At 32.9% G+C, this 14,051-nt stretch overlaps 2 protein-coding genes across 2 annotated transcripts; one reads left to right on the top strand and one right to left on the bottom strand.

The window, feature by feature from the left end:
- Positions 1 to 309: 309 nt before the first annotated feature.
- On the top strand, positions 310 to 2,585 carry LOC110816038 (cinnamoyl-CoA reductase-like SNL6). The gene is made up of 5 exons (XM_088222501.1): positions 310 to 650; positions 1,360 to 1,508; positions 1,591 to 1,782; positions 1,870 to 2,213; positions 2,304 to 2,585. Exons 1-5 carry the CDS (start codon positions 482 to 484, stop codon positions 2,392 to 2,394), a joined length of 945 nt encoding a protein of 314 aa, XP_088078627.1. The 5' UTR covers positions 310 to 481; the 3' UTR covers positions 2,395 to 2,585.
- Positions 2,586 to 3,987: 1,402 nt separating this feature from the next.
- Positions 3,988 to 9,928, bottom strand: LOC110816045 (plasma protein). Its single transcript, XM_022044060.2, has 7 exons — positions 9,627 to 9,928; positions 8,844 to 8,945; positions 8,494 to 8,608; positions 7,895 to 8,010; positions 6,105 to 6,293; positions 4,979 to 5,121; positions 3,988 to 4,369 (listed from the first exon to the last, which is right to left on the bottom strand). The coding sequence occupies exons 1-7, from the start codon at positions 9,746 to 9,748 to the stop codon at positions 4,188 to 4,190; spliced, it is 969 nt and encodes a 322-aa protein (XP_021899752.2). The 5' UTR covers positions 9,749 to 9,928; the 3' UTR covers positions 3,988 to 4,187.
- Between the last annotated feature and the right edge of the window lie 4,123 nt (positions 9,929 to 14,051).

Here is a 14,051-nt window from a genome sequence, read left to right as displayed (position 1 = left end):
TGCATGATTTCTTCATATATATATATATATATATGGTGAGTTGATGTGATCATTTCATTTAAAATATATATATATAGATCTTGTTTTGAATGAATATAGTGTATATTATACAGGAATTATGAATATTTTTATAGGAGGTAGTTAGTAAACAGGTTATATAGAGATGAAATGAAATGAGAAAAGAAAACAAAGTATTTATTAGAAGTGGGTAGCTAACAAGTTTCATCTACCACTCTCCCAACTAACCAATCTACTCACTAAACATCTATAAATGCTCTTACTTTCTTCCCCTTTTTAATTCATTTCATTTTCACATTTCACCATTCATTTCATTTCTATTTCTTCCTTCTTCTTCTTCTTCTTCTTCTTCTTCTTCTTCTTCCTTGTACTGGGTGTTTCCCCTCTCTCCCTATATACATGTAGAGAGAGAGAGAGAGAGAGAGAGTGAGTTTAAGAGATTTATTGGTGGGTTGATCCAAAAATGGCACCTGCAAAAGCAGATCCAAGAGCAGGAACAGAATCAGAAGCAGAAAGTTATTTTAAGAAAAAGACAGTGTGTGTAATGGATGCTTCCAGTCACCTCGGCTCCTCCCTTGTTCACCGTCTCTTGCATCGAGGCTACACTGTCCATGCTGCTCTCCACAGTCAAGGTTAATTACCTCTACGTCTCTTTCTTTCCTTCATTTATCACAATATGTATCATAAACGTGATCATTAATCTTATAATATCGATTTATACAGTACTGTATCAATGCAAATAATACTAATCTATATATGTATATATATATATATGTATGCAAATAATAATAATAATAATAATAATAATAGTTCCGTGGATGAAATTGAAAATCTAACTTATCTAAATAACGCAAGTAATTTTCTCAACGTTTTGTATATAATGATTTCTTTGCCGTATCTGTATTCTTGTACTAATATATATATATATATATATATATCCATTCAAGGAATTACATAAAATTAACTGCATGCATTAGTACACATTATAATTGATTATATCGCTATGTGTTTGTGCGTACATACACACTTCGTACTAATTCATAGAGCTTTGCAAACACATGGTAAACGTTTTTTTTTTTATGAGAATTCCTCGATTTGTTTCAATTAATAAAATGAATTTAAATTAAAACGAAAATTTTTTCATCCGTAAATATTATAGATTTATTGATTAATTTTATAATTAGAGAAGTGGAAATTACAATTACTTATAATAATAATAAATTGAAACCGAACTTTCTAACATTTTTTATTTTCCTCTCGTATTATAATAATATGCTTCGACGTCAGAATACATTAACACATTCACGAATGCATGCATGCATGCTACCAATGTGTACGCAGGTGAATTTGAAGGACTATCTCGAAATAATAAAAGTTTGAAGGTGTTCAAGTCGGACCCATTTGATTTCCACAGCATAACGGAGGCACTGAAAGGGTGTTACGGTCTGTTCTACACCTTCGAGCCTCCCTCCGACCACCCTACTTACGATGTATGTTTTTTTCTCAATTTCACTTTTAATAATTTAAATTTATTTTTTATTAAATAATATATATAATAACATACAAATACAGGAATCCATGGCAGAAATAGAGGTGAGAGCAGCTCATAATGTACTGGAGGCATGTGCGCAGACAGATACCATTGAAAAAGTCGTCTTCACGTCGTCAGTGACGGCCGTCATCTGGAACGACAACCTTCGTACGACGTCGTCCCATCTTGACGAGAGAAGCTGGTCTGACGTCAACACTTGTAAGAAGTTCAAGGTACATTTTTTATTTTTCATTTTTCAGTTTTTTTGTTTACTGTTAAGCTAAATTGTATTAAATTAATATATTTATGAAATGTGGCAGTTATGGCATGGTCTGTCAAAGACGTTGGCAGAGAAGACGGCGTGGGCGTTGGCGATGGACAGAGGGATCAACATGGTGTCTATTAACGGAGGGCTGTTAATGAGTCCAGATCTTACGGTCAGGAATCCGTATTTGAAAGGATCGGCTGAGATGTATGGAGATGGAGTATTTGTTACGGTGAATCTCAGCTTCATGGTGGACGCTCACATTTGCATCTTTGAAGAAATCTCAGCCTTTGGAAGATATCTATGCTTTGACCACATCATTAATTCTCACCATCATGCCATTCACCTCATCAATATGCTCTTACCCACATCTGATTCTCAACCTCCCCAAAATCAAAGGTCTCTTCTTCTCTCCTTCAATATATACACACACACACATATACACACACATATATGAAGCATTTTACTAAATTCTATTGTAATTGGCAGTTTGGAGGAGACAGAAGTGTATCAACAGAGAATAAGCTGCAAGAAACTTAACGAGTTAATGCTGCATTTCAGGACCTCCACTCATCTATAGCATGATCAAGCTACAACTTCACCCTTCATTTTTTCTAAACCTCATCCAAAACTATTCTATATTATACATGACTATATAATATTGGAATATTGAAAATAAGAATATGCATCCATTAAATTTCTTCTACTTTTTCTTACTGTAAATTCTCTTATAATAAAATAAAATTTAACAGTAAAAAACTCTGTTCGCAACGCTATGAAACTATGAACCAGTCTAGTTCAACCTCTGTTTCCCAAATGTGAATTCTCCTCATCTATTGAGGTTTCTACTTGTGTGATGAGATGCGTATATAAATCCACTATCCATGAAGACAATTGGCAATTGGCATATACTTGCTCCATAATAATAAGACATTACCTTTTAACCTTGGAAGCATATATATGTACTCGAGCCAATCTCAGGAGCGAATTCTATGAACCCTAAAAAAGAAAGTACTTACATATAACATCCATGGGTATCAACCATAGCTACCACTTCAGTATTCTTGAACTACTACTCAAAATTGTAATGGAACATTTTGCCAGATTCAATCAGGCTTCTACAATACTCGTACACAAATGTGACTTTACAAGCGAAATAAGTACGAAAATAATCTTATGCAATTGTACAATGAAGCATCAACATTTCCTTTAGCTACTGAACAAGAATAATATCTACTAACCATCAAAAGATATAATCCAGATTCAAACCACTGGATGGCATCTCGTAGCCAAGTTAAGAATTCAAGAGTAGACCAACCTAACCCAGCAACTGAAGCGAGATTTCAGGGGCATGAGGATGCAGAATTTTGTACACTAATCAAGTTACAGGATAGCTAATTACCTGCCAGCCTCAATGAAGATCACATCAAATCAATGTATGTCCACCATCATCTGTATAGCACCCTAATCACAAAAGCAAACCAAACCCAGAGTGCCAAGGATGACAAGAGCTCAGGCCACAACCAAACATTCATAAGTCAACTGTTTTCATTTACCTATTCAGAATTCTGTAGCAAAAACAGTGTAATAAGAATTTCAATATCAACCACACTCTGTGATCTCTATAATATAATACTAAACTCCCATTTGGTTCGTTTCTCTTTAGATTCCTATCTAATTCATATTTTCATTTTTCATACTAGTAATGATACTAAGAATTACATCACAACTTCTTTTCATATTTAACCTTCCACCCCTAAGGAATTCAATGTCAGGTGGAGAAAGCTCGAAACATATAATTGATATTGTAATTATGCACATAGATTAAATAAGAAAAAATGATGACCTGAATGCAATGGACAGTAAGTGCATTCCCTTAATTTATGTTCTATGATTCTCTGATGACAATGCAAAACACCATGCAAATGCCAAGTTCTTGAAACTTTCTCATGCTATCTACAAATCGCAAACCAAAAGTGCAGTCTCAAGAGGATTAGTGAAGGCCAAGCTAAAGCACAGTTGCTGCTACTTTGAGACAAGCATATATTCTTAACATATTCGGTCGGCCAAAAAAAATAATAATAACCTCTTTGGACTTTAAGTGATCAACTTTAATTTTTGAACTTACTAAAAAGAAATCAGGTATTGCAGGTTTTCAAATGGCTCCAAAAGAAAACAAAAAAGAATAATCCAAAATCAAATGCAACGTATAAAGCTGGATTACATTTGCTGTTGTTATATATCACAGTATTAAAAAAGCCAAGAACTGTACTTCTCATTGACAATCTAATACAGTTAAGAATAACTGTTCCTTTAAGTAACTTATGGTAACAAAATTTACAGGAAATAAATTTACTGGAAATAGATGTGAGCTTAAGCACTCAATGACAAAGAGATAATGGAAGACAGCTCGAACTTCCGGATTTTGTTGGAATTCTCAAGTTGAAATAGAACCTCAGTACTTGATCTCACAGTCACTTCCTTCCACTCAGAAGCCGATGCCCCTTTACTTCGATAATCACGAGGACTATACAAAACTTGAAGCTTTGAATGGGCTGGAAATGGCCATGGGAATTCAGAGTGGGAAGAGAAGGTTATAGAAATTTGACCATATAGCTCAATAAGTAAATGCTGCATATGCTCTACCAGTTGTGCTCATCTCCCATGCTACTTAACTAGTCAATAAATGTATGCAGCTTGCTAAAGAGCAGAATAATAAGTTCCAAACAGTATAAAATTTGGATGTGGATTACATATAAATGGATAGAAAAATATATCCATGGGAACCTTCAACCTCAGTTGTTAACTTGATGTTTTAATTGGTGCATAAAAACACTCTGTAAACAATTATCTTTAAATTATCCTTTAAATAGATTATACTGTTCAATCTTCTAATTTATGAGTTCTTAAAATTTGAAATAAGATATGTAAAAGCCAAGCTTCAAATCTTACTTCTGCACAAAAAGCCAGGAAAAATTTTCCAAAGAATCAATTTTTGTAGCCAGAAAACTTTTGCAGTCTTATTTCCATGTTGTCAGTGGTAGAACACCAAACATAAGCTTCCAGCTCTTTCTGTCTTACAAGATGCAAGCAAAAACGAAAACAAAAGAACAAAAGTCTCGCAAAAACGAAAACAAAAGAACAAAAGTCTCATTTGAAATTACCTAATCCAAACATGCTCGTCTTTTGGATGATCAGATGACTAACTTTTGATCTTTTGATGCTTCTCAAAGCATGGGTATCTTCTTGCTTTCCTTTGAATTCAAGAAATTCTCCAAGCACATATTTGTTACCTTTAAGCTCCAACCTGTGCATGACAAAAGCAAACTCAACGTTTTCACAAGTATCAATTATCTAATGAAAGACAGAAAGTGAAGAAAAAACAGTGAAGATACATAATTGTTAGAAGCACAAAACCCTGTAGGTACAATGAAACTAAAAAAATTTGAAATTGTTGTTTCATGATCCTTAAGTTGAATTTTTATAGTGGTAGCTTAGGTTCCTCCATGTGCTGAACTTTTAAAATTATGTAACTTTTAAGAAAGAAAGAAAGAAAAAAGAAAAAAGAGACATACTTATGATACTTAAATGACCGATCTAAGAATAAACCATAAAATCCACAGCTATCGAATCAGATCTTTGAATGAAGAAGAGACATTTACCAAAACCCAAGGAACGCACTTAATATAGCAAAGGAAGAAGAAAGCCACGAACAGTGGTTCTATTTGTTTTGGCTGAACTTCCACAGCCTTTTACCTTTTCTTCTGAAACTGTGTTTAACTGTAGCATCACTCATGGTTTTTTTTTTTTTTTTTTTTGTGCTTATTAGTATTATAAAAAAATTTAAGTATAATACTAACAAAAAATATGAAAAAATTAATTTTCATTTCAACCAATAGTTTAACTTAATTCAAGTACAGAAGTTGTGCTGTATGGTTGAGTCGGTGCTTAAGTCTGGTAAAAGCAGGGTAAAGCAGTTCCAAAAAGCTGAATCAAGTGGTTCTCTTTTCTCATAGTTGATCTCCCTTCTAGTTGTGTCCCAGAGAAACAAAGAAAGCTGAAACAGACAGACCCAGACTATGTTTTGAATTAAATCAGAAGCAGTGGCATATTCATCGGCCTCCAGAACTGAACAACAGCCCTGCTTCCATTGGTGAATAGTGAACTAGTGAAATCCAGCCCAAGCAATTTAAGTGGCAGTTATAGACTATCAAATTTAAGTAACCAAGAGGTTAATATATTATTAAACAATGGAAGAAACAAAATTAAGTGGCACAATAAATAGCAAACCTATCCCATATGGGAGCTGTGCCAAGGATGAAATTAAGTTTCTCCAGGGTAGATTCCTGCATCTCTTTCTTTCCACCACGAAAAGCACCCTTGATCCAACCAGTAAGTATATTTTTCTGTTCTGGTTTCAGTTGTACCCATTGATCATAGGTAATGACCTCAGGTGGCAGATAGCTTGAATGAATTGTACTGCAAAACAAAACCATCAGAGTTCATCAGCAAAGCAGACAGTAAAAAAGGATTGTATAAATTTAAACTGAATGATTTAGAATACAAATTTGAATAGAACCTAGTGCGCTAGCCAGTAAATCAGAAACTTTAGCTTTATTATTGAAGTTTCTTTAAAGAAAGACTTTCTAATAATTGACTCAGGCATATATAAGGAAGTAGACCCACTTCTGAAGAAAAATTCAATGTGCCAATGATTTCATCAACTGAAGAGGCTTTGATGCACCAAAATGTAGATATCATTTGTTAATATATATAATGTTTTTTACGAAAGAAGAGATAATAATTAGAAAGAGAGAAAGCTATTGCAATGAAGATACAGAGTATAAGTAATGCATCCTGTAGAAAGGAACTGAAAGAACCTCAAGATAAAGCCACCAACTGAAACCCTTTACAAATAGATTTTTTTTTTTTTTTTTGAGATAAACACTATACAAATAGATAAAAGCACTCCTAGAGAAAAGGAAACATGAACCTTCACTCAAAGAGAAGCAAAAAACATCTGCCACAAACAATGTGTACTAAATGAAACTGTTGCTTGAAAATTTTTAAATTCCACTCCAAGATAAGCTAATAACCTGATAACAAGAAAGGCCCTCTTCATGATACCTTATGCTCCTTTTTAATCTTGAAACCGTCCAAAGTATTAGGTATAAAAATATTCAAATTAGGAGGCCAAACCAAAGTTCTTCGAACGTTAAAGAAACCTAGAGCAAACCCTCCAAGCCACCTCAAACTAAAAGAAAAACGCGTATTATCTACATGAGGTCTACAAGCCTTTACCAAATCCTTAGTGTTAATCCTATTCAAAAACACAGTCCACACGGAAACTGTAACCTTAGAAAGTGCTTTCACCATGCAAAAGGAGTGAGAAAATGTCATTCTTCGATTTATAAAGATGTAAGAAACTCAAAGAAGGATTTACAAATGTGGAGACACGAGGATCATTTGTTAATATTCTACATGATACTTCCGTTTGGTTCTTTTTCAACAGTATTATCAACTTTCCAATATAACTTCTCACAAGTATTTTATAATTTACTACCAAATCAGAAACCTGCTTCCTTTTGGACACTCCAAAATATTGCTAGCAAATCCATGTTAAACTTTCAACTAATACTATATAGTCTGCATTAATTACCATGGGTTCTAATAGTGTTTCTCCGACTTTTAAGCATAGCAATGTATCCAAGTTTCAGGTAACAGATATTTAGTTACAAGACTAAAATCTTTTAGGTAAGACAAACTAACCAGAAATATCTCAGTCTGCAAAGTCAATCAATTTCATACCTCAAAAAGGACAACCCAAAAGACACAACAAAAGTAGATTAACATGTCTACTGGTTTTAACTTTCAAGCAATTGAATTTCAATTTAGAGATAGATACACACTTAAACCAATGCAACAGCTCACAAAACATATCCAACAAAGCAACAATTTGAGGACATATATATCCATCAATAGTGAAATGTTGAAACAGCCAAATGAACCAAGCTCTCAGTTCTGGTTAAATAAGCAACAGAGTTGTCAAAGACAATTATTAGGAATATTACAATCTGTACCGGAATTTTGGGTTAGGAAATATGACTTTGTAGGACAAATATCCCTCCGGTAAAGTAGCTCCCCTTTGTTCAAGATATGATTCAAGAACAGAAACCTTTTTTTTAACCTCTGCCACCTAAATAAGAAAAAAATTCGAATAGGTGTAAGAAACAAAAATAGTAAATTTCCATGTAGGTCATAGAAATTGAATTAAGAACATATGCATTCTATTTCATATAGTTACAGAGTAGATATTTATGACAGCAAATAAATCTACACAATTATATATTTTTTCAACATTATATGTTTGCTTTTTGATAGTAATGGAGCAGATATCTACCAAGAAATTGACCAAGAACCCACTGTAAATATCTATGATTTCTGTAACCATGTATCTCTTTAACACATACTAAAGAATCATTTTCCTCCACCAAAAACACAGACAGTATTGACTAAATTTATCATTTTTTGAGGTGATAGAAATAAAATAATTTAGAAACTTATATGATTAAACTAAGAAGCCTTTGCATTTTTATGTTAATATACATTACCTGTAAGATCAAAATACTATACATTTTTATATAATGGATAAGCAAATATCTGAACTTAGCTAACTCACTGGATCAGGAAGAGTATCTGCTCTGCCTCTGCCATTGCCTTCACAAACCCAGCTGCCATTTGCATTAACAGACACAAATCCTGACAGATTCTTCACAGAAATCACCACTGCTTCTCTGCAAAAAACATGCATCAAATTAATATTCAATAATCCCCTCGCATGCATACAGATAAAGGAATATTCAATTAATATTCAATCATTTTTAATCTGTAGAAGAGTTTCATGTCAATGGGTCTCCCAACCTGCAAACTTGAAGAGAACTTTGTTCAAACTTATCTCATTGCCTCACATGCCAAAAAACATAACAGAAAGCTTTTCTTCGTAAATTTTGACTAATGGCAAAAATTTACCCTGTAGTGACTAGAACCATGTCGATATTCTCCCGAGCACCAGTATCAGTATCCGGTATCCGAAGTCCCACATAAATCTTCCCACCATAAAGCTTTTCAAGTCTGAAAATTTGGATAGAAAAAAGAACGTGAATCAACCAAACCACACCCTAAACAAAGAAGTTCTAAAACGAAGGTAACATTTTGAGTCTGATTTTTCCATTGGTACTAACATAGCAAAATAAAGGAAAAGAGCTACTTCACTGGAACAATCTGAAGGAAACTGCAACTGCAACCAAAAAATTATTCTTCCAATACTTTACAATTATTAAAATTCCTTATTTTCATCGTCAACTTTGTCAGAAATCAGAAGCAAACTAGCAGCCAAACTTTCCAATTTCATGTAGTTAAGATTACACCTGAAGAGCCTCCACTTTTCTCATCTCCCAAACAACCAAAAATTTAGTTCTAGTATTCACTGTGCTTCGTTCCTCTTCTTTCTTTATATTCATAGAACCATAACCATATAAAGTAAGAAATATCTAAAAAGGCCAAATCTTGACCGCAATAACTGGAACTTCAAACAGATAACAGAAATAAAATTAGTTAAATTAAAGCTAATCTGCAGAGACTTCACTATTCTCAGCAGTGAAAAAGAAGGAAAAACAACATATCCGACATATTTGCTTCCTTTCCTCAGCTTTCCTCCGCAGCCAAACAGATAAAATAAATCAATTTAGGATGCCATTTATAAAAATAGAAAAAAACCAAAGAAAATATTAATCGTCCATAAGGACAACGAACCTATTTGCGACGGAGAAGAGAGCAACGGAATCAGAGGTTTCAACCTCCAATACATCTTCCCCGTAGAATAAACGCTTAAATATTTTGTAGACGATCAGACCGCAAATGATCTCAATCCACATGGTCCCTTGTTTGGTTCGCCGGAAATACTTTGAAGATTGCCGAGAAAATGAAAAAGGTAATGGAAAATGGGAAGAAAAAGTTTATGGTGTAAACATTTTGCTTTACGTCATTACTAAGGAAGCGACGCCGTGTTCTGCCGTGTGCGAGTCTTGGGAAAGCTCAAAGTAAAAATTAAGAGTAGAATTTAAAATTTATTTATTTTAAGTTTATATAAAATTATATATGAGTTTAATTTTTATTATTTTTTAAAAAACTTATATTACTTGTATATATATTTATTATAAGAACACATTTATTAAATTTACATAACTCATTGCATTGAATTATATATATTACATGACAAGCAAGAGAATGAAAAGAATATTAGTGTATAAATTGTACTTTTAACTTAATTTTACAATATTTAATTTACATAAAACAAGAAAATGTCAATATTATTCAATGTGTTTTTACCAAATTAATCATCGAGTATGTAACATCCAGGCTCGAAAATTGGCTGAGGATAATTTTTACGGATTATGAATATATAATAATAATTTTAAAAAATTATTTTATTTTAATTTGATTGAATTTAAAAAAAAACGAATTAGGAACGAAATTGAAAATAATTTTTAAAAAAATTGGTGAAAATTTGAATTTGATAAGTGTTTTTGAAAAAAAAAATTAAAAAAAATAGGGTCAAATGCAAATAGAAAAAGTTCAGCCACGTAGAACTGTCTAGTCAGCAGTCTCGACGAACCGGAGTACACTATGTGGCCAGGCGCGCTGACATCGGTGCTACGTGGGAGGCCACGTTGACGACTCGTGTGCCCCCCGATCAAACGGTCCAAGATCGATCTTGCGTGCGCGGACAGTCCAAATCCATTTTTTTCTTAGGTGCGATCGAACAGTCGATATCATTTTTTCTTTAGGCACGATCGAACAGTCGATATCAAACGCGATGAACGATTCAAATTCGTTTCCTCCTCATACACAATTGGACAGACGAGATCGATCGTGATGGACGACTCAGATTAACACGGGATGGGTATAAATATCTCACATCACATACAATATGAACTCTAAATGCAAGCCCCCCTTCAATCCCACCGGATAAGAAGGACCAGACACCGGAGATTGAAGCCGATCACTGACTGCCACCGCACTGAAGCTACCTCCAACTGCTAAAAAATGTAAAAATTCTCCTACCCGCTTGGAATTTGATTTTGAGCATCCCTTTGGTCATATCGGAGCAAAACGAACAGCGAATGAGCTAAAAACCATGGGCAAAGCCCGGTAAGGCCGCCTCGGTCTAAAACCGCAACCTCCTCCGATGAGCTCCTTTCTGGTTCTCGTTTCGTGCAATTTTTTTACCATTTTATTCACCGTTCTATTTTTTACAGGTTGACTAAAAGAGAAATCCTAGCCGTTAAAGAGAGCCGGCAGAGCCGCTGCACTTATAAACCCCACCATCGGTAGGTTTCGATTTTTTGATTTTTTCGGTCAACCGATGCTCCCTAATATGTTTTTTCGCAGGGATATGTGTAAAGTCGGCTAAAACTGACCTAAACCGGCCAGAAACGGCCAAGCCGAGGCAAACTACTATTGTGAGCGGCAGTGCTACCATTGTTCTAGAATCTTGAAATTTGTCGGAATGAATTTTTAACACTGATTTTGGATTTTTTGGGTATTTTTTTTTAAGTACGTGAAGCGTGTTTAATCTCCACATGAAAATTCAAAAAATTCAAAAATCACTAGGAGACGGGGTAGTAAGAACGGTATTTTTGACACCAATTCGAGTAAGAATCCTTCACCCTATTCCATATTATAGAATTAAAACTTAAAAATTAATAATATGGTATTCTGTGAAATTTAGAAAACTTTGGAAATAATTAAAGATCACTAATGGAGCCGGAACCAGTTAGTTATTTATTTGTCCTGTTTAACTAATTATTTGCTTGTACAACTTTAAATACATGATAATATATTGAAATAGTTAAATGATTCAGTTGTGTTTTCTTGATATATATATCGCTTGTTTTGCGTGATTTACGGTTGATTGTGAAACGTGAAATTAATATACAAATAGAAAATTATTTGATGATGTGAATTAATAAATGGTTGTCTTACTAGATATCTTGGGAGATGGTAGACGGAGCAGGTACATAGGAAACCCTACCGTGAACGTCACCTCATACCTGACGGGATATCAAGAAATAGTATTTTTGGCGTTCACGGTCCGATTCACCCTCATACCAGACGAGATATCGATGGATGATATTTTTAGCGCTCATACCGAACGGAGTATGGGGGCGACCAAATAATTGACAAATTTAGATATTAGGTTCACGCATAGGGGGGACATCCCTATGGACCCCCAGAGGTACCAGTAAGTAGATAAAAAAAGAAAGTTTTTCTTATTCACTTGTATAAAAAATCATAATGTTATTTGAGTTATTGTCTTTATAAGTTAATTTTGAAAATCTTATAACAGTGAGTATGCAATAAATAGTTTTTCTTATGATAAATGAACTTACTTAAATTAAGAGCTTCATTAATCATTTTTTTTTATCAACCTCAGTTTCTGTATCGGTGAGTAGTGTGATATTCTTATTGGGTTAATGTAGTTCACCTCTATTAATCATTTCATATCAATAAGATCAAGATTCAAATCCTAATCAGTAGGAGAACTGTGAGTATGTGTCCCTCAGATCCTATCAAGAGTTAGTGGATGTTAACCTCTTTACAATATTTATTTACTATTTTTATTTATTTTTTTATTTTTTTTATGAACTGCTATGAAATGGACATTTTCGTAATTCTATTAGGCATTCAAATTTATGTGTAAGGAATATAAACTATAACGTTAAATTTATGAATTTATTTTCCTTCTAGTTCCAAGTCTTTACAGAATATGACCTAAATTTTATAAAATTACGTAAATAGTAATTAAATGTCTATCATTTTTAATGTAAGATAGATAATATTTTATGGTTATGTATCATAATAATTTTGAAAAATCAATGATTTGAAGTAATAAATGGGATTTTAATAGGGTTGATTTAAATGTCACTAAATTTTAACATCATTAATACCTCATATCTTTTTAAGATATAGTCGTGAAGAGAATTATTTATATAGAGTCTTTTTATAAAAAAATTTTCATTATGAAAATATTTTAATACCTCATGTAAGATATATAATATTGTTATATGTCGATCATTGTATGTAAATTCAATATTAAGAATATGTCACTGAAAGATGTTGTACGTGACTTATTATTTAATTTACTTTAAACTAAATATTTGAATTTAATGTCTAACGCATGTTATTTTACTGAATTTTTTTCCTAAAATTTTGATTTACTAGAGGGATGTTGTGTGTAATTAAATTAAAGTTTAAATTATCTAATTAAAGTATTTAATTAATTACTTTAAATTTGAGATGAAATAATTAAAGATTATTTATTTTATCATGAAAGAATTGACTATATTTTTAAAAATATCTAAAGGAGTCATAATTTAAGCTCAAATACTCATTGAATTATTTTGAATCTAACTATGGAAGAAAATAATAGTTGAGTAAATAAATGATATTTTGGTCATCTAACCTTGATGGCGGTGGCCAACTATAGGGATAATTATTTATAAATTTTTAGTCACCTCATATAGATAATTAATTGAGATCAAAATTATATTTTAAATCCTAATATTCAATTTAATCATTTGGTAGTAAAGCTTTTAGTTGAGTAATAATATTAATTAGACTACTAGTGAGTATTATTATTTTTTCTACTATAAAGGTAAAAAAAAAACAAATTAATTACTCCAAAAGGCTAGTATCCAACGAGATATATCCCAATAATATTACATTGATCTAAGTAGAGATGGAGAATTAGATCACCTGGAGCATAAGTTAGTTTTATATAACCTTTTGTACACTTGTGAGCCCAATACACAAGGCTATTGATGCAAGAAATTCATTCTCTATGAATGTACCAAATATGAATGCTCTAATCAAGATTAAGAAGAGCTATAAGTTGAGGTTCCCAAGCTGTGGAAGAAACCCGACCTCTATCATGATGGGTGAAAAAAGATTTAATATATAAAGAATCAACTTTGAAATGAGCTTTTTGATGCCCTTGTGCTATACAAATTTGAGTCCTTCTAAGACTCCCAGGACTTCAGTTGTTATCGCTCTAAGAATGCCTAAGTTGGACATGAATTCCGCAATCCAATTACCACGGTTATCTCTAATGAGTCAGCTCTCTGTAGCATAACCAAGATAATCGTAAATAGAACCATCAATATTGAGTTTAAACCA

Source organism: Carica papaya, chromosome 6, assembly GCF_054855325.1.
Source record: "Carica papaya isolate Zhongbai chromosome 6, ASM5485532v1, whole genome shotgun sequence".
Taxonomy (NCBI): Eukaryota; Viridiplantae; Streptophyta; class Magnoliopsida; order Brassicales; family Caricaceae; genus Carica; species Carica papaya.
The sequence above is the reverse complement of the archived record's forward strand: the minus strand, read 5'-3'. Positions and strand labels throughout refer to the sequence as shown.